The 20,893-nt window shown below is 48.5% G+C and overlaps 2 protein-coding genes across 6 annotated transcripts; one reads left to right on the forward strand and one right to left on the reverse strand.

Moving 5' to 3' along the window:
• Window positions 1–159: 159 nt before the first annotated feature.
• On the reverse strand, window positions 160–20,569 carry LOC142893198 (neurotrypsin). Of its 5 annotated transcripts, none has more exons than XM_076033525.1 (15): window positions 20,237–20,569; window positions 16,980–17,022; window positions 10,647–10,889; window positions 9,961–10,099; window positions 9,697–9,875; window positions 8,308–8,455; window positions 6,983–7,161; window positions 6,609–6,750; window positions 6,192–6,412; window positions 4,861–5,002; window positions 4,157–4,444; window positions 3,214–3,351; window positions 2,864–3,132; window positions 1,879–2,549; window positions 160–1,838 (listed from the first exon to the last, which is right to left on the reverse strand). In XM_076033525.1, exons 1-14 carry the CDS (start codon window positions 20,306–20,308, stop codon window positions 2,011–2,013), a joined length of 2,742 nt encoding a protein of 913 aa, XP_075889640.1. In that variant the 5' UTR covers window positions 20,309–20,569; the 3' UTR covers window positions 160–1,838; window positions 1,879–2,010. The 5 variants fall into 5 exon arrangements, with proteins under 5 accessions (XP_075889640.1, XP_075889639.1, XP_075889636.1 ...); XM_076033524.1 differs by having other exon boundaries at window positions 1,883–2,549; window positions 3,214–3,354; XM_076033521.1 differs by having other exon boundaries at window positions 3,214–3,354.
• Window positions 12,034–16,028, forward strand: LOC142893205 (E3 ubiquitin-protein ligase TRIM21-like). Its single transcript, XM_076033556.1, has 2 exons — window positions 12,034–12,281; window positions 13,170–16,028. Exon 2 carries the CDS (start codon window positions 13,172–13,174, stop codon window positions 14,873–14,875), a length of 1,704 nt encoding a protein of 567 aa, XP_075889671.1. The 5' UTR covers window positions 12,034–12,281; window positions 13,170–13,171; the 3' UTR covers window positions 14,876–16,028.
• Window positions 20,570–20,893: the final 324 nt, after the last annotated feature.

The raw sequence follows: 20,893 nt of genomic DNA on the forward strand, positions 1-20,893 counted from the left end.
GAGCAGCTGAACTCAGGCCGCTTTGTTTCCCACCCGGACTCAGAGGCTACAGACAAACATTGGTGTTATTTTCCCAAATTCTTGCCCATTCACTTCAGACTTCCTTGAGGGCAACACGTTGAATAAATTAATGAGGAGACGACGAGAGTGACCACCTGATCAGGTAAATGATTTTAATACTCAACCATGATTCAGCACATTACAATGAGGAACACCAGAGGGCGCTCAGCCGAAGACCCTCGGCTCTTCACGCTGCTCCCCTCTCTGATCGTCCGGGGACGAACGTATGGCACAACAACCTACAGCAGTAATAAAAACATCAACTCTCATAGAGGTGAGGGAGGAAGAGGAGGAGGAGGAGGAGGAAGGCGTAGCCGGAGCCCACATCAAGGATTTAAAGGAGTATTGAGGTGGGTGGTTGGGGGTCACAGGTCACAGGATGCTTTCACAGCACAATGGTTCACAGCACATCAAAGCAAGAGTCCAAAAACACGTAGAGCGACGGTATTATAAAAACAGGAACCACGGGCAGGGAGGGGGACGGGGGCCATCTCATCCCAGTACAGTGGGCCCCTGAGAATTTCAGGCAATGTCGCCATCTAGTGGCGGGGATGGCACACGGAGGGAACGAACGATATGAAGTTTTCTGTCTATCTAGGATGAACTGAGTACACACACACACACCATCTAAAGCCAGAGCTATCTATCAGCCACTATCTATCTAGAGCTAGAACCAGTACAAACCAGTACAAAAAGGTAGTCGACACCAATCAGCTTGTCCTGTATCGAAAGTTCCAGTCAGGGTCCAGCAGGCTGTGGACACGGCGCCAGGGTCCTGTTGGAGTATTTCATGCTTTCATGTATTTTTGCTTTTCCACACAAAGTTCCACCACTTTGGAACAAACCAATCAATCTCAGGACTCACGAAATCCATTGATTATCATCTGAGTGTCTGCTAGGCCAAGCTGCTGCATTGATGTGGAGAGGATGCATTCTGTTACTGCAGCAGGAAAAAGTGCAGAAGAGGATAAGTAAGTTGCTTATTTAGCGTTTCTTGTCTGTTTTTTTACGTTAGTTTCTGCCAGATTTAAGAGTCCGCTGGTTGCTTTTAACCTGGGGAATAACGCCGACGTGCAGGAAGACGACAAACGGATGCAACGAAAAGGTCCAGCGCGTGAGATTTATCGGTACTAGCCTCTGGGAATCGAACCGGTCCTCAGCCAAACTTCCCTCTCATCCGTGGAGTCAATGAGGTGAGCAAATATCACAAGTTGCTTTTTAAAATATGTGTCGGGAATGAAAAGAAAATCACTCCGTACTGCAAGAATGTGACAAGAAGTACGTCGAAGAGAAACGATCCTCATCTGATCTGTGACGCGGCAGTTTGTCCCTTCTGGGCTTCCGAAGAAACATGACACGACTTCCTGATTTGAAGGAAACAAAAACACAACTATGACAACATAGAGGTGATTACACACCATGACAGAACTTTTATCAATGTGTGTAATCAAAAGTCTTTCACACCGGACCTCGGTTCCCTTCCCTGTTTGGATCTTCTAGGCGGTTTTTACTTGGACGTGTTTGAACGCCAACGGTTCACAGATTTACATGTTTTCACACTGCAGGAAAGCAGAGGTTGGATTCAGGGTTGATTGAAACCTTTTGCACTTTGACTCTGAGTCAACAACAGCTGGCTGCTTCTCTAATGAATGGAAAACTGGAGCAGAATCCAGAATAAAGAAGAAATATGATGACTCCAGTGACGATTATGATGTTTCCTAATTTACCTGGAAACTATTGATGTTAGTGTGACCATCCCAGAGATGTTTCCCACACTGCTGCTCTCCAACACACACACACACACACACACACACACACACACACACACACACACACACACACACACACACACACACACACGGTCATCCAGACTGAAAGCATCTGGTTGCATGGTTCCTCTCCGTCCTCTGGTCACATGGCACTGGTGGTCAGCCAATGGCAGGGCCCGGATCAGACCTCAGTCTGTACGTCCTGGTGGCGGTGCACGGCCCGTGCGTGCATGCCCACGTGCTGTTTGGCGTGCGGGCGGCGTGCATCGCTAAAATCGATGATGTCATTAGTCTCGGCGTGCTCCGGCTGGGATCCATCCTTCCCGTCGCCGCGCTGCTCGCTCGCCGCCTCGCTCGCCGCCTCGCCGTCCCAGCGCCTCGACCCGTCCCGTCTCGCCCCCGCGTGCCCGCCGGGCCCCCCGGCGCCGACGACCTCGTCGATCCAGGCCCGGAAGCGGCCGACCCGGGTGTAGAGGGTGGCAGAGGAGGGGTCGCCGCAGCCGTGACCTCCGGCAAGAACCCCGGCCAGGACCCAGCGGCCCGCCTCCTCCTGGCACAGCAGCCCCGCCCCCGTGGTGCCCTGGCAGCTGTCGCCCCCTGGGGCGGCGCCGTCGGGGGCGCTGCCGGCGCACAGGGTGCCGTGACTGGAGAAACTGTCTCCGAACCGCTTCTTACACTGCCAGGAGGACATCAAAGGGACCCAGGAGGACAGAACCGAGTCTGGGGGAGGAGACGGAGGAGAGGAGCCATCACTGGATCAACATCAACATGTTCGTTTGATTCAGAATACAGATTCAAATTCAGAAAAAAATAGTCAGTTCATCCTGAGGGCCACAAAGTGTGCCTGTCAAGAATTTTTAAAAATGCTTTCATAATAATGGCACTTATAATATGATATAATATTTATATATTCTATTATAATATTTATATATTCTAATATATTCTAATAATTATAATAAATGACAGTATATTGATATTAGGCTCCAGCAGACCCCCGCGGTGACACACACACACACACACACACACACACACACCTGGTCCGGTCCAGCCGGCGCTGACCACCACCACGCAGGACGCCGGGCTGCTGCTGCCAGAGACGGTGTCAGCGGGCGGCAGGCAGGCTGCGTTGGCGTCGGCCTGGAAGCTCACACACTGGCCCTTGGTGCTGGGCAGCTTCAGCAGAGCCAGGTCGTGACCCCCGCTCTGACCTTTGAACTTGCGGTGAACCACCACACGCTCCGGCATCAGCGTCTGCTCCGAGGCCGCGACTCGCACCGCGTACCTGGACGGGTCGGCGCCGAACCTGCAGGGTGGAGGCGGAGCTACAGGTGAGGATCATGTGACCAACCTCCGCAGGCCAAAGGTTCTCCTGGTTGTGTCTCACCTGCTGAGGCAGGAGGCTGAGGTCAGGGCCCAGCAGGGGCTGATCAGGGTGCCGCTGCACAGAGGGCCACCACTGCTGCCACCACCTGCACCGGCCTGGGACTGCAGCCACACCGACACCTGCCAGGGCCACGAGGTCCTGCTGGAGAACAGGTGACACCTCAGGTGAGATACTTCCTGTTTTCTCTTCTAACGAGGGAAACTTGTGATCCTTTGAGTGCAAGTTAAGGATCACAAGCAAATGCTTGTGATGTTCAGTTTGCTGCTCCTGTTCCGTGTTCTTTAGAGTTATTTTATTAAAATAAATATATATATACAATAAATCAATATATATATTTACAATTAAAAAAAAAACAACAGATGTAGATCATCGGCTGCCCTACTGCTACTCCCCGATTGCTGGAACCTGGAGCTTGACTTTTTTTTAACATGTAAACATAACATGACACCTTCTATCTACCTCATTATTAATTTGTGTCAGTAGTATGTTTGTTTGTATGGATGTGAAGCTGAGAAGAGCAACTCCAGTGTCATTGTATCTTTAACACTGAGAAAAAAGGCATCTTCACCTTAATCTTAGTATTCATCTTAATATTAATGAGACTGTAGTTGCATCCTCTTCACGGTTCACTTCATTTCACATCTACTTCTCCCTCTATCAGGATTGTTATGATCATTCTGTAATTTGTTTCTATCAAACGCAATACGCCCACAACAGGATATTGTTATTGCGTTTGTCTGCCAATGAAAAAAATCAACATCTGTCTCACGCAAAAATGCAGTTTCAAGAACAAAAGTTCAAATCTCACTAATCTGTTTTTACAAGATCCACTCCAAAGTATCTTTCCCTCTGCTCTTAGTGACCTATCAGCTCCCTCTGTGTCTTTGTTTCTGCTGGCTGCTCTGCTCTAGAAACACACCTGAGCTGTGACAGCCGGACCTACCTGAGCAGGCTCTCCTCTCCCTGGCTCCTCCTCCTCTTGCCGTCTCCCTCCACCAGCTTCCTCAGGCCGCAGCTCCTCCCCCGAGGCTCCGCCCCCGCGGCCGATTCCCTCGGCGGCGGCGTGACGTCACACCTGACCCCGGCGTCCTGGCGCTGCCTGCAGCCCTGGACGCTGAGGCCCAGGGACGGACACTCGCCCAGGAACTCCTCCTTTCCGGTGCACCTCACCTGGTCCAGGTGGACGGGCCCTTTGCCCTGACCGAAGCCTCTGGCTGCCAGCGCTGCGCCGCTGCGGGGAGGAAGGAGACCAACTTGGCAGGACTTTAAAGGAGAAGTTTGACTTGTGTGTTGAATTGAATTGAAAATTGAAATTGACTTGAAATTGAAATTGAAATTGAAAGTCTGTATTGTCATTGTAATTCCAGAACAATGACATTCCGTTTTCAACTCCTTGGGTACAAAATTAAATTAAATTAAATTAAATTAAGTTTAGTCAAATATAATAATTTAAAATGCAACTGTTTAACATGCAGGATTTAAAGTGCGGCACATAAAGGTGCTCATGTGCAGAGGGGTTGGCAGGTTAGCCTTTATCTAATGTAGGTATAGCATGTGGGAGTGTTTGTGTGTCTGGAGGTTCTGGATTTGATGGACCTACAGCGCCTCCACCAGTTCAAAGAGAGAAAGTCCCAACTCCTCACTGACCTGTGTCCCAGCTGTCTGCACACCACAGCTGCGTTCAGGTCGTTCCAGCCCGAGTCGCAGATGCTTCCCCAGTCTCCGTGCAGGTAGACCTCCACCCGCCCCTCCTTCCTGCTGCCGCCACCCACCAGGCGCACCAGGGGACCTGACAGGGGAGGGGAAAACACATGAATAGAATGATGATTCTTATTCAAGCCAGGAGCATCTAGAAACGTCCACCGGACTCCTGCCGCCACCTTCACTGTGTTCACATTCTAATTAGTGGCATGTTGACAGGAGGACCAGGACCCAGCGGAGAGCCGGGAGACCAGACAACCCTCTTCATTCTGTCTGCTGTCAACATGTGACATGTAGGCTGAGGGCACGGACTGCAGCGGCAGAGGTGGTGAGTAACGTAAAGTACAAATACTTTGTCGATTCTTCAGGTGTTCTTACTTCACTTCATTTTCATTTTGCAAGTGTATTCAGTACTTTTACTACTTATTACTTTTACACAAGTATCCGTACTTCAACTTCAGTACTGAATGTGAGCAGCGGTGCAGAACAACTCAGCTGGTCCACAGAAAGTGAATCACAGTCCCAGTAAAACAGCTGCACTGCAGCACAACTGCACGCCATCTATCTGCCAGTTGCTGCTGCTGCAGTTTTCCAGTTTTTCCAGTTCTAAGACATCAAATTTAGATACTAAACAAATGTCATCAGTCAACGTCTTCAACCTGTCAGTGGCAGAGACGCATCTCTTCATCTGCCTGCTCCACTTTCCATCCTTATTTCTGGACATCTCCAGAGGTTTTTTTCAATAATTAATTATGAGCTGGGGCTGCTCCACTTCCAGTCCAGGATAAAAATAAAGGTGTGAGAAATGGAGCAATATGGTACAGAAATGCAAGAGGAAAACACTTCAGTGGCAAAAACAAATTTTGTGTAACAAAATAATAACAGAAAAAGGTAATTTAGTTTTTTGCATGTAAAATGTGACATGCTAAGTCAACAAGCCACAATCATTTTTAACATTAGGCTATTTTTCTTTTAACCAGAACCTTCTAGGACTCTATTATCTTTTTTCTGAAAAAGAAATCCAATAATCAATGAAAAGTAAAATTGTTTGGCTTCCTTCTCGTAGTTTGAATTCAGAATAGTGTTAGTTGAATTACATTGTGTATTTTTTTTTTATTCAAATTAATAATAAATGGGTGGAGTTCTAATAAAATAGATCAGAGTGGCATCTTCATTCATTGTTTGGACAATACATCTATTTTTTACAACTCTATCACAAGTTTTTCTCTTTTTAGCTCTTTTTGTCTTTTAGGCGGCATGCAGGCCTCATGTCCAACCTGTAGACGGCGCTATAACCGGCACGTCGTTGGTCTCCTGCCTTGATTGGCCCCTGCAGCGAACGCCCACGTCCTCGCCATGAGAGCAGTCAGTCCGCCCCCAGATTCCGTGTTCACAGTCCAGCAGGGAGGTCTCGGAGCCCTCGCAGCGCACGTCGTCCAATAGAATTAGGCCGACGCCCTCGCCAAAGGTCCCATCCAGGACGACCTCGGCTTGACCCCTGAGGGCAGCAAGTGCACAGCAAGAATTCAGCCGCAAGAATTCAGCTCAAATAAATCTGCGACTCGGCTACTGATGAAAACTCAATTCCTCTAGGATCATTTAAAAAAAATGCATCCTTCTGTTCTCATATATACATACATACATACATACATACCTGAGTGTTCCTGTGTGTACCTGAGTGTACCTGTGCGTACCTGTAGCCCAGCTGCCTGCAGACCACCTGTGCGTGCTGCTGGGACCAGTGGTCGTCGCACACTGTCCCCCAGTCTCCGTTGTGGAAGACCTCCACCCTGCCCTCCCAGGGACTGTCTCCGCCCACCAGACGCACCACCCCGTCTGAAAGAGAGGGGGCACCAAGTCGTTTACCGCACAAAACTCTGCTCGTACTTGTCTTCAACATTGTCGCTGTCCAGCTTCCTGTTTCTGCTGGACACAAACAGGACTTCCTGTTTGTGTCCAGCAGCTTCTTCACATCATGGTTTGAGGGTATTTGAGGGATGTAAACGGCAGTTTGTGGTAAACCTGTGTGTGTGTGTGTGTGTGTGGGTGTGTGTGTGTGTGTGTGCACCTGTATAAGGGCTGCAGGAGACCCCGGCGTCCTCCATGTGGTCACAGTTGTGCTGCTCCCACTGGCCGTGAGGACACTGATCCATGGACAGTTCGTTTCCTGAGCACCTCACAGCATCCAGCAGGATCGGACCGGAACCTTGACCAAAGTGGGCCCAGGACCAGGCTTTGGCCACGCCCCTGCAGCACACACACATACACGCACATACACACAAAACCCGTCAGTTTATCTTCTGCCATTAAGACATTTACCTTCTAAACTGATGGAGCCTGTTACGTGAGTTTGTCCAATCAGATGTCGTTTGTAGCTGCAGCCGGCTCAGACGTCACACAGCATTTCACATTTGACATCTAGCAATATCACATTTGAGTGGCAGGCACACGAGGCAGGAAAATAAAATATGACAACCGTGTTTGACACCTTTAAGGAAGATGAAGAAAGACAAAGACGGCACCGCTGGGAGGGAACCTGCAGCGCTTCACGGCTTCTCTACGCCTGTGAGCGAACATGTGCGTCTAATATTTACAGACACAAACACAGACAGCGGGACGTCAGTAGAAGCCTCGTGCGGGAGATGGAGGCACTTTCGTCCTCGCACACGCGAAAAAGACATCTCCGCTGTTTGTCACTCAAAGTTGTCATCAGTGTCGCAGCTCGTCAGTAGGGGAACCAAAGAGGGGAACCAAGGCGGGGAACCAAAGAGGGAGGATCCTAATGGGGAGGAACCTAACGGGGAGGAACCTAACAGGGAAGAACCTAACAGGGAAGAACCTAACAGGGAAGAACCTAACAGGGAGGAACCTAACAGGGAAGAACCTAACAGGGAAGAACCTAATAGAGAGGAACCTAATAGGGAGGAACCTAACAGGGAAGAACCTAACAGGGAAGAACCTAACAGGGAACTGGGGGCATCAAGCTCAGTGCCACCACCTGCAGTTTTCAGTCTTCTTTGACTTGCGTGTGGTTTTCAAGTACTGACTTTAGCTTCGCATTACTGACTGCTGTTTCTTCAACAAAGTCACTTTTTGATCTTTTCACAAAATGAAACTGGCTGTATTAAAGTCCTGAGGGTGGCAGTAACAAGTCACTTTCCATTTCAGTAGCTAATAAATTCATAGAAGACACAAACACAGACAGTGGGACAGAGGATTGTGTTGTAGCTAGCTATCTTGGCCAGATAATGAAAACACTGTGAGGTTGTATCTACAGTGTGTGTGTGCACTTCACATTTTGAATTGTAAGTTTGGAAAATACACACACAACACACACACACACACACACACACACACACACACACACACACACAGGGACAAAACTTCTCATACCCGAAGCCCAGCTGCCGGCACACCACCTCAGCATCCCTGTCGTCCCATTGGTCGTCGCAGACGGAGCCCCACCTTCCTGCGTGAAACACTTCCACGCGGCCCTCAAAGTCTTCCTCGCCGCCGACCAATCGCAGCGGAGGGCCGCTGCCTGAGACACAAAGGAGGAAACACACCTGGTGTCAGACTCCTGACCGCAGAGTGCGTAAAAAGATGAGCAGAACTTCTGGTTTCAAAAAGAGACCAATGCCAAAGTACAAAAAACATGCACAACTGTCATTTGGCCAGCAGGGGCCACCAGAGTTGGTTGTAAAAAGACTAAAAACACCTGGCTGTCAATAAGGGGAGGAGCACAAAATTAACCTTTACAAAATAGTAACAATATTTCTTTTGGTTGTAATCATTAGTAAAAAGACAAAAACAAAAAAAAACAATGTCCATTTGGTCTTTTTTTGGTCGAATTTTGATTGAAAATGGCCAAACAGTTGTGGGCTAGCCAACACGAGCCAACAGTAGTCGGCTGACCGCCTGGTGGGCGGTGTTGGGGGGTTACACGCTGCCCTCACGCTCCAATCATTGCTCATCTCCGGTAGCGCCCATACAACCAAATATGGAATCTTCTGTTTTCAACACAGACCAGAAGCTCCAGACGGTGCTTCACTGTTGGTGGAAACCAACCTCTAAGCGTCAGAATTAGCATTTGCTCAGTAGCGGGGTGATGTCACGGTGATCTGCCCATCTTTATATACAGTATCGTCAGTGCTCCTGACAGATGGACAAGATGGCCTCCAACCCGTAGAGGGCTACAGTAGATTGTTGCTATATTTAGCTAGTATTCAAAACCACAAGCAACTTTTTTTCTGAAAAGAAAAGAAAAGTAGTGACAAATCTAGCAACTTTTCCTGCGATGCTCTTGGAGACTTTTGGCAACTCGTACGTGAAACCACGTACCGATCTTCTGACCTGCTCATGTATCATACTGCCGTGCCTGCAAAAAAAAATACTCAAATGTAGCGTATTTATTCTGGTTAAAATGGTAGCTTTCTTCTTATTTGCTATGGTTCTGTTAGCTCATATGGTACTTATACTTGTCACTTGTCGGCACCTACGTGGACCATAAAGTCATAAAGATTAAAAATCAAAATCTGAAAAAAAATAAAAAATAAAAAAAAAGAAGAAGTAGTCTTTCCTGTATCTCGGAAGTTAAGTTGTAGTTCTAATAGTTGCAGTTCTAATATTTATTTGTCTCTCGCCACGTTATTCCTCTGTCATTCAGCCCCACAGCGTCCATCACAAGGACATGAACACGAGCAATTATGCAGATGACGTCACTCCTGGCGACTTTTAGACAACACTGCGCGCCAGTTCAGGTTGTGCTAAAGTCACACCGACCTTCGGGCGGGGCGCACACCACCGCCGCCTCGTTGCCATGGCTACAGTCTCCGGTGACGAACGTCCTGCTCCGGCACTCCCTCAGACTGTCCTCGTCGCCACGGCAACCCAGCCGCTCGTAGTGGAAGATGCCGGAGCCGGAGCCGAACTGCGAGTGGCGCAGAGCCGTTCCGATTTCACTGCGGCAAAGACACACACAGGCGGGTGAGAGCGAGCCGTGAGACGGGTTCCGTCATCCGGTTCTGTCGGTCTGTCCGCTCCTACCTCAGGCCCAGCTGCTTGCAGATCACACTGGCATCCCGGTCCGTCCAGTGAGAGTCGCACACCGCCCCCCACTGGCCGTTCAGGTACACCTCTACGCGTCCGCTGCCAGTGGAGGAGCTGCCCACCAGGCGAGCAGCACCTTAAAACACCAGCAGAGGGAGACAGAGAAACATGTTTATGCGTCACCAAATTAGTTGGAATAATAAAAAGAACAAACGGGAGCAGAAATGTATCTCTACGAGCTAAATACATATTTTCAAATTTTTGATATTGTAAAATTCAGCATTTAGTTTTCTCTCTGACCCACAACATCTAATTGCAAATTCTGAGTTTTGGAGGAGGTGCAGGAGTAAATTTCTCTGGCGAGGTCAGGCTTTAATTAGTCCATTTCAAAATATCAATGCCCTCTGTGATGTCACAATAGGCCTAGGTGCCTCAGGCTGGTGTTGGCTCCACCTACTGAGACCTCCTTGTTTTCCAAACGTGGAAGGTTTGATTTTTTTTTTTTTTTTTTTTAAAAAGTCAGTTTCAGCAGGCGGCTGCCAACAGGGGACAAACTATGCTGTTTTCTTGTTTTGTGGAAAGTTCTACTGAAGTCCAGGATTGAAGAAAACAGATGTTAAGATGTTTCTAATAGCAGTTGTGAGCAGTGTTCCTGGGTGGAGCCACTTCCTGGTGCCTGTTACCCTGGTGACAGTCGCAGTAGGCCCAGCCGATGGCCCCGGAGCTCTGCCGGAAGAAGCACCAGGGGTTGGACTCGCGGTCCGGGTTCCTGCAGTAGCTGTGGTCGCCGAGCCCTCGGCCCGGGTACTGCATCACATAGTCCGGAAACTCGGTCCATTTCAGACAGGGGGCGCCAGAGTCCGTCTGGGACACGGTGCCGTTGTAGTATCCCAACTCTGTGAAGCCCTCAGAGCAGGAGAGAGGCACTGCAGAGAGAAAGAGAGGAGAAGGAGGAGGGGATGAGGAGGAGAGTGGATCAGTGCTGAGGATGGTTGGAGAGTGAGATGTGTGGGCTTAGAGCAGGAGGAGAGTGAGAGCGAGTGACATGTCGAGGAGGAAGGAGGAAGTAGAGAAGCTTTATCTCCATTTCCCTCCATGTCTGTATTTCCTCCGAACACAGAAGGAGCTCAGAGTTGCTCAGCAGGAAGCTGCTGCTGCCTTTTTCCCTCCCAGCAGATCCACGTCAGAGCGGCTGAAAAGGTCCAGCCGTCAGAGGACATCCAGATAATCTTCTCACAAAGAGCGGCCGACAGAAGAACTGCAGGCTTCAAAGTGTGACTGAATACGGAGCAGGTCACATTAAAAGCCTCCGATTATAAGCTGAGATCACGTCTTTGAGAAAATGCAAAGGCAGCAAGTTTGAAGGGAAGGTGACAGAAAAACAGGGACAGTCAAAAGAAAAAAAAAGTGACTTTTTATGGGAATTAATTTTTCTTTTTACATGACTGATTTGTTTTTTTTAATAGTATGTTTATTTATTTAAAAATTGCATTTTAAGTTAATTTATTTCACAATTTTCTTGGTTGTCTCCTGATTTTCTTTTTCAATTTTAGCCACATGTCTCTATTCCAAATATATTTTAGAAAATTTCAGCTTTCTTAAAAATATAAAATATCAAAATCAGTTTATTATATCTTTAAAAGAAATATATATTTTTTTTTATCAAAGTTAAGGGCAGATCATGAATATATTTTATTTTTATTCTATTCTATTTACTGTCCATGTATCTGTTGTAATTGCATCAAAAATACAAACAATTTAGATATTGTTTTTTTTGTGTATTTTTACAGCAGCCATGTTGTTACATTTGCAAGAAGAACCTGATGGTGTTACCGGCAGCACTTTAATCTCTGACACACACACAGACTCTCTTTCTCACACACACACACACACACACACACACACACACACACACACACACACACACACACACACACACACACACACACACACACACACACACAGAGTGAGAGGGAGACAGAGACAGAGACAGAGATAGGAGGAGTGTGGGCGGGTCAGAGACAGGAAGTACCAAAGAAAAGCAGAAGTCTATCCTCGAACACTGAATAATGCACAACAGTCAGTCGTTTGAGAGCCACAAACAGCCTGCAGTAACACACACACACACACACACACACACACACACGCACACACACGCACACACACGCACACACACACACACACACACAGAAAGAGTTGTGTGTACGTGTCCCTTTAAGAAAATGACGCAGGATGAAACTGAAAGTAAAATTCCTTCCAGTGAAATCATCTCTGCCTTCCTTCAGTTTGTTCGGGTTCCTTTTGCATCATCCACGGAAGTAAGTTGACTCTTTTTTAACATGACAACTAAGAAATCTGATGCGTCCAAGGTTGTATATTGATCCTGTATCTGGGTTAAGAAGTGGATTCTCTGGTGGATCTGGATGAAGTTTAGATTTCAAACCAAAACTCAATTCAACTAAACTTCTGGCAAAAACTGGCAGGAGTTTTACTACAAGACACTTTGAAACCATTGTTTCTGGAACTTTGGATGGAGTTTCCAACTGTGCATAGAGTGTTTAGTAACTCCTATCACTAATATAGTCACTCAATTTCAACACTGGGATTCCTGCAGCTGATCGAAATCTTCACGGGTGAAACCTTCCAAAATCTTTTATTTTTTGTCTTTAACTAAAGTGCTGCCAACTGTTCACTGGCCTGCTGGCTGGATTTGCCAAGAGCTGCACTCGTTTCTTTTGTTGTTGTTTTAAATGAAATAGTGAATGATGAATCTTCTTTTCTGCAGCAGAGCTGAAGTGCTTCCAAAGAATTCACAATCTGTTGATTCTGCTCCTTATGAAAAATGAATCATCAGGTCACTGATGTCAGGAAGTTGTTTAAAAATATATATTTAAGTCTAATCAGTTTGGTTTTGATTCAAAACTGATAAGGAGGAAATAATTATTCTATAATATATATAATAATATAATAATTCTGCGCTGTCAGACTAGTTTCAGGTTTTGTCGACTGGCTGGAGAGACTGTGAGTCTAAACTCTTTCGACTTCGCACAAACAATGGAATTGAAAACGATGTTGCTGAAAGCTGCAGTACACATGCTGCAACAGTGGGAGGGGCCATGGGGCTTTCATCTCAGAGCTAAGAGGACTTTTCTATCCATATTTTATGAAACTGATATTTTCGCCGCTTGTTTACCTCTGTTTTTCAGTAATGGCTTCCAACAACAGCAGCAGCTTTTTGAGGGACCAGTTACTGTGTTCCATCTGCCTGGATGTCCTGATCCAGCCCGTCTCCACGCCGTGTGGACACAACTTCTGCATGAACTGCATCAGCACCTACTGGGACAGCGTCACTGACTGCCGCTGCCCCATCTGCAAGGAGCACTTCAAAACACGGCCCAACCTCAAGGTCAACACCTTCATCTTGGAGGTCGTGACGCAGTTCCAGCTTCAGCAGCTACCGGAGATCCACGCCAGGCCGGTGGCGGTGGCGGCGGTGGCGGTGGAGGCGGCGGCCGTAGGCGGCAGCCACAACGTGCGCTGCGACGTCTGCCCCGGCGACACCCAGGACGCCTTCATGTCCTGCGTGCAGTGTCAGAGGTCGTACTGCCACGCCCACCTGGAGGCTCACGAGACAGATGGCACTCTGAGGGCCCACACGTTGGTGGCGCCGCTGGAGAACCTGGTAGTCCGGGTCTGCCAGGAGCACCACAGGCTCCGCCTCCACTTCTGCAGGGACGACGGCCAACTGCTGTGCGACACGTGCGCCGCCGGCCGCCACGCCGGACACCACTTTGTCCCGGTGGAGAAAGCGTGCCAGGAGAAGCGCTCTGTGATGGTGCACATGGAGGCCAGAGCACTGATGATGATGGACAAGCGGAGGGAGAAGGTCGGGGCCCTGAAGGAGGCGGTGACCCAGAACCGGGCGGACACGAGGGACATGCTGGGCAAGTTTGCAGGAAGCTTTGGGAAGCTGCTGTCCGAGCTGCTGGGGGTCCGAGACTGGCTGGAGAAGGTGACGCAGGAGAAGCAGAAAGCTGATGAGAGCTGGTCAGATAAGATGATGGTCAGCATAGAGAAGGAGATCGTCCAGTTAAGTAGCACCGTGGAGAAAATGCAGGAGCTGAAAAACACCAAGGACCAGCTGCTGCTGCTTCTGCAGGATGATGTGGCCCTGCCGCTCACCGAAGACCTGCAGGTGATGAGCAGGAGCACGCTGACCCAGGATGTGCACATGTCTGTAAAGACTGCAATGACCAAGATACAGGAGCTGGTGGGTTCCATGAGCAGGGACATGGAGGTGGTGTGGAGCACGGGCGGCGAGTGGCAAGTTGTGACCCCGCTGCAGGACCTCCTGCAGTACCAGGAGGAGGTCCTATTGGACCCCGACACGGCCCACCCACTGCTCCTGGTGTCCGAGGACAGGAAGCAGGTGAAGTACGGCCTGAGCCTGATAACTGCCCAGGTGCCGAAGCCCAGCATGTTCACCGAGCATCTGGCCGTCCTGGGGACACGGGGCTTCTCCAGCCAGAGGTTCTACTTCCAGGTGTTTGTGGGCCACAAGACGGAGTGGTGTTTGGGCGTCGCCACCGCCTCCATCCAGACCAGAGAAACGCTGACACGGAGCACCAGCACCGGCCTGTGGGCCATCTGGTTCCTGATGAACAGGTTTGAGGCCTACGGCTGCCCTGACGTGCCGGTGCACATTGGGAAGGTGGAGCTGGTGGGCGTGTTTGTGGATTACCACGGGTCCAAAGTCTCCTTCTACAACGTGCAGACGGAGGAGCTGATCTACAGCTTCACAGACTGCCACTTTAGGGAGGAGCTCTTCCCCTACTTCAATCCCTGTGACAATGAGTTCGGCTTCAACATGGAGCCCTTGGTCATAGTGCCCGTCAGTCCCACAGATGACTGAGGACTGACAGGTGTTTGCAAATATAATATACACACCTTTAAGGGTGCTCCATTTGTCTTTGTTTTGGCATCAGTGAAGCAATGTGCTCACTGTCATAATTTGTGTTGTAGTTATCGTGATTGTAGTTTGTGTTGTTTACTTTTAAGTGGCATTGGCGCAATTTATGGCTGTATTCAGACTGCAGGCGAATCTGATTCAAATCAGGTTCCTTCTCGAATCCGATTTTTAGGGCTGAATGTCCACACTGTTCGAAGTGTAGCAAGTGTCCAAATGGGATCTGACAGGTTGCTGTAGCAACTGGGTCAGAGCGGAAGTGTCGTCTAGCCGCCTCCGCAAGAACCGGTTCTTGGTTCCAACTGGTTTGATCCCTCATAGTTCAGTTCATCCTGATTCATCTCAATTCCAGCTAGGGCTGTCATGAGATTAAATAAAAGGCATAACGTGCTAATTATTTTGATCACATTTTAATCAAAAGCCTTTTGTCCCTTCAATTCACAAGCAGTCAAGTCCTCAAATGAAATGCATTTGTAATAAGTGGCTCAAGATTCATTGTTTTGAAAGAAATACAATCCAAATTCCAAGAAAATTCTCAGCACTCCCAAAGAGAGAGGTGCGTCGGAGAAGGGGTGCCACCCCTGAGTAAGACCAAAATCGGAAAAAGGCTCCCGCACACTGATCGACTGCTGCCTGATGAAGGTATCACATGTGATTCATTCATTGTTTCATCAGGCACCACATGTGATGCCTGATGAAGGTCTTTTGATCGAAACGTTGCAATAAAAACCAAAGGAAGAGTCGAGCAGTGAGCGGGAGATTTTTTTCGATTTTGGAACGAAATATAATAAAATATGACATAAGATCAAAAACAAAATCTTTTCTTTGTGTTCATTTGGTTCCCAAATAAGACATGTGGGTAATACTTGATTTACATTAATATGGACATATAAATTGTCTTGAAAAGCAAAATAGCAGAATTATAAACATGCAAATCAAACTGCGACTAATTGCGGTTAACCTCGATTAAAAAAAAAAATGGTTGGCAGCCTTAATTCTAACACACGTTGTTTAGTTTTTTTCCTAACACATGTTGTTGTCTTGTCTCCTGCATTTGTGATGATGGCCGTGACCTAAAAATAAACAGCTGTGTGACTCAGTATGATGGTGATGAAAGTTTGATACGCAGCTTGATGAAATTTTGATGAGGGAAGAAAAAAAGGAATTGCATAACTGCACAGGTCTTCCCTGTGCCCATTTATGATCCCGGCTATTCTTGCTGGGCCTTGGTGCCGTAGCCGCTCACACACAGAGTCGCTCCACGCTGCCACCACAGCGCTTCTCTTCCCATCACCATGGGAACATCCCATCTCCCATAATCCATTTCCCAGCCACAATGACTATTTGACACGGTTCACACTCGGAGGCTCGCCGCGTTGGGGCTGCATTGGGGGTTTGCTGTTTGGCTTTGTCTGCACAACACACCTTACAGTGCATTCAGCGGTGTGATTTCACACTGACTCCGTGAAAGAGAGGTGGAGGGGGAAAACATTAGCACAGCTACTCCTATGTTTGATCATTAAAAATCAATTTTGCATCTCCAGATCGGCATTCCCTGCGGAGTTCCAGGACCCAGGAGGCGTCTCTGGCCGCCCGATCTGAGGAGTTTCTTGCGTCAGCGTCTTTCGCACATCACATTCACTCTCCAGCATCCGCAAAGCTGCGGCTCATTTGGCACCGAGCTCAAAAAAACAGGAGGAGCTCCGCGCCCCACCCCCCACCAGAGCCTCGTCCTTCTCCCCAGTCAGCAGGGGGAGAAAAGAAGGAAGAAAATGAAAATGAAATCCGGGCCTGAGGGAGGAGGAGAGGAGGTAAAACGCAGGCTGGATTAGAGACGGCGGAGGAGAAGAAGGAGGGGGAGGAGGAGAAGGAGAAGGAGAAGGAGGTGTAGGACAAGGGGGAGGAGGAAGTAGAGGAGGAGGAGGAGGTGTGAATCAGAATGTGGGTTAAAGCAGGGAAGGAGAGCAGGACGGAGGGATGGAGGGATGGAGGAATGGAGGGACGCTTGATTTATGGCTGGGCGCTGACAGGAGCATAACCTCCCACTTACCAGAGTTCTGCACCTCATTTAAGTAGCTGTCCTCAGCCACCACCTGCAGCAAGAGAGAAAAAGAGAGAAAGAGATTGAGTGTGACAAAGAAAGAGAGTCCAGTAAGGTTGATTACACCAAGCGAAATGGATTTTAAAAAATAAATAAATAAAAAACGGAGCAGGAAACAAAAGCTTCCGTGTATGTCGGCTAAAATTAGCAGAGAATCTAAATCATCCGCCGGCAGGTTTTACTGTAAATGATCAGACAAACATCTTCATTAACCCCTTCAAACATGTTGATATTTAGATGGTGTCTGGTTTAGAAACGGCAGCACTGAGGAGAAGACAGAAACAGAGCTGCAGGAGTGAGGCATTTATGGAGAGAATTGAGAAGAAGGAGAGGAAGGAGAGGATGGAGAGATGAGAGGATGGCTGAAAGAGATGGAGAGGATGGAGAAGAAGAAAAGGATTGAGAGAATGGAGAAGAAGGACAGGAAGGAGCGGCTGGAGAAGATGGAGAGGATGGAGAAGATGGAGAGGATAGAGGAGGTGGAGGAGGTGGAGAGAGAATGGGGGGATGAAGACGTCAGAGGAACGAGTGCTGTAATTTCTACAGAAGTCAGACTGAGATGAAAAACAGTTCAGCTGGAAATCCCACAAAATGAAAAAAGCTACAAACACAAAAAGTTTGAAATTTTGCACATGCAAATTCACCCTCCAATCATCTTTAAAAGCATTTGTCTCAATCTGTGTGAGAAGTTTTTGCTTGAAATTTTAGACAAATTTTTCAAAAACAACAACAATCTACTGCAACCGACACAGTCACCACAGGCGAGCCGCACAATTTCAAGGCATCGTAAGGTTTGAAGGAAACCCAATGAAAAATCAAACATCTTTGGTATGGTGACAGTGAGGCTGCGCAGCTAAAGCACCTGCTATCAGACATCCAACATGTCACAGGTATCATTTCACTTCCCTCTGAGAAAAGAACACATTTTTCACATTTGATTGCTGCAGCCACATCCAGATAAACCGTCCGGTGCTGAGCTGCCAATGATGCAACAAAGACTTTCCGGCCGGTGAAACAGCGACTGGACTCACTGATGGTGCAGTCACCTTGGCCAAGGAGCTCCTCCCCTTCCTCAGCACTGACACCAGCATCATGTCAGCTCTCTTTTGTTTTTCTAAAAACCAAAACATGACGTGAAGCCGCCCAGGTGTGAGAGCAGAGTGTGTAAACATCACACAGACACACACACTGAGACACACACGGGTGTACAGGCAGCGTAGAGAGCTCCTCTGATCTGAGTGTCGGTGTCGTTTTCAGAAATCAGGTCACACCTCTCTGCACAGCAGGCACTTCTCAAGGAGGACAGTAGTGTACACACAAACACACACACACACACACACACAGACTGCGGTACAGTCACACACAGGTTCACCTCAGACTAATGACGTTAGCGAGGGATCATGTGACCCGCTGGTTCCTCCACTCGTGTCAATCACACGCCGACATCGCTGCGTTAATCTGCGCCGCCGCTCTCGCAGCTGCGTCCCGGCGCGGGGCACGCGCACTCAGCGCACGTGCACGTGAGCAGACACAGCCTGATGGAATGCATCCCAAATACACAACTGGGATCCAGGAGCTGCTGCAGGATGGAAGCTGCTCTGCTCTGTCTGTCTGTTCAGGTTGTTGTTTTTTTTTTTTTTTTGTTGTTCAGAGTGAAGCTCACTCTCAGCCAATCACGGCACTCTAAACAGCAGCAAGTCCAGCCCAGGTGTATTTTCATCAAGCTGTCCCGCCAGCTGACGCTACAGCAGGCTGTCTCAAACCCAGCAGCTTCACAGTCCAGACACAACTTTAAATCTTCGTCTGAGAGATTTCAGCACTTTTTTTCTGAATTCTGTGGAGTTCTCACGAGGTGATGTTCAGTGATCTTTCGATCAGGTGATGCTTACTGAGGTTTTGATTGGATGATGTCAGTGAGGTTGGGTGGCTCCTGAGAATCAGTGCCGAGAGGTGGAAGTGACGAGTGGGACTGGGCCAGAAACTCAAAGTTAAAACAGTTCTCTTTAGGTTAGTTTTATGTCCTTGCTTTTGTTTCTTCACTGCTATCATTGTTGCCATCTTCCTCTGTTTATTTTTCCAGTACAATCATTTCCTTCACTGATTGGTCTGAAAACACTTGAGGATGGATGTGCAAGAGTTCCAGGCAACATCTTCTTAATCATACATTCTTCTCACACGCAGGAGCCGCGATATCACCTGTGCGGCCAAAAGCCTGTTCTGCCGTTCAAAATGATGAGCTGCTTTCCTCTGCACATTAAATCAACGTTAACGCCTCTGTTCCATTGATTATGTGTTAAACTGACCGAAGGACCTTGATGGGGGCGGCTGCATCGACGCCTTCTGCAACAAAGCTGTCCAAAAAAAAAAAAAAAAAGAAATATGATCTGGAGGCATAAAATGTGCAGACTGTGTCCATCTCACTGCAGATGAAAACTGATCTGCTCTCACAGTTGAACCTGGCGGTGTTGGAAGCTCGTGCACAGCTTCCCTCTGCTGTTACTGGCTCAGACTAAAAAACCTGGACTGACACTGAAACTCAATTGCTGTGACACGACACCAGCAGGGAAGGAGGCTGATTTCTTCTGAGCGGTGGTGGAGGTGGTGGAGGAAGGTCTCCAGCTGAGGCTCCTTCCACCCATCCACAACAAACTGCTCTGGCTGACTGACAGTGACGGGCAGACACACACTGGGATTCCACCAGGCCGGAGGAACCTCCGACTGGTTCCTCTCATGATATGATGAGGGAGGGAGGGAGTTGAGGGTGGAGGTATGGGGGGAAGGGAAGGGGTGTAGAGACCTTTGGGTGTCATGCTGTGTCCGATAATTGGACTACACTCCCTAAGCAGTGTTTTAATAAGATAAAAGGCAGATTACGGGCGTTTGATGGCCGCCCGCTTTGTCGAACACGGACCTGGATGAGATGATGGCCGCGTTTTATTGTTAAGCATCAAAAACAACACACGAGTCATTCAGGGTGCACGGCTCCGGATTACGGCACGCGCGCATCGGTCGATCTGATTAAAACCTAATTAAGTTGCTTCTTTAATTAAAAAAAAAAAAAAACAAAAAAAAAAAAAACAAGCCTTAGAGGATCTGGAGGAATTTAAAAAGAAAAAAAATAGATAAAGGAATTGAGGGGCAGAAAGCGACACCACCACGACCACCACCAGCAGCAGCAGCAGCAGCAGCAAAGGGCTTCTACTCACCTCCGCCAGCAGCGGCAGCCAGAGGCAGGTGGTGCCGATCAAGCTCAACATCTCCCGGCTGCTCACAAGCATCCTTCCCGCCCGGAGAGTCCTGCGTGTCACCGCTGCGCTCCCATCCCCGCAGTCCGGAGGTATCCGAGGTGGCGGTGGTGGTGGTGGGGGTGATGGTGAGAGGAGGCTCGAGCCGCTGCTGCCGGAGGACGAGGCGCGTGTGCAGTGACCGACGTAACGCGGCGCTTTTTACGCGCGGCAGGCAGGCAGGCAGGCAGGGCGCGGCAGAAGGCGCACACATGCAGGCGCCTGCGCACGGCGTCCGATTGTGCGCGAAATAATGTTGAGCTCTGCAAAAAAAAAAAAAAAAAAAATCTGTCCCCCCCATCCTTCACCCCCCCTACCCCCCCCCCCCCCCTCTCTCTCACACACACACACACACACACACGCCCTTTATGTCTGACAGCTGCGTGATTCATCATTAATGCGTTTCTATACGTGTTATTTTTTCACTTTATTTTGCAAGGCGGGTTTCTGCATCACGGTGACTGTGACCTTTTCAGGTGATGGACAACACGACCGCAGCAGCCTGGAACCTTGACGTTCTGCTGCAGGTGGACTTTTCTTGCATGACTGAGAGCTGCAGTGACACTGGACACGTCTGGC

This window comes from Nelusetta ayraudi, unplaced genomic scaffold, assembly GCF_046127955.1.
Source record: "Nelusetta ayraudi isolate G7.1 ecotype Tasmania unplaced genomic scaffold, CSIRO-AGI_Nayr_v1 ptg000042l, whole genome shotgun sequence".
NCBI lineage: Eukaryota > Metazoa > Chordata > Actinopteri > Tetraodontiformes > Monacanthidae > Nelusetta > Nelusetta ayraudi.

Bases quoted from the DNA above. Each gene is read 5' to 3' on its own strand.
- LOC142893205 (XM_076033556.1), top strand. From the start codon at position 13,172: ATGGCTTCCAACAACAGCAGCAGCTTTTTGAGGGACCAGTTACTGTGT.
- LOC142893198 (XM_076033524.1), bottom strand. From the start codon at position 20,308: ATGCTTGTGAGCAGCCGGGAGATGTTGAGCTTGATCGGCACCACCTGC. The intron at 9,876-9,960 runs GTAGGAGCGGAC...TCTTTGCCGCAG, and splicing joins TGCAAGCAGCTGGGCCTGAG to TGAAATCGGAACGGCTCTGC. The intron at 7,162-8,307 runs GTATGAGAAGTT...TGTGTGCTGCAG, and splicing joins TGCCGGCAGCTGGGCTTCGG to GGGCGTGGCCAAAGCCTGGT.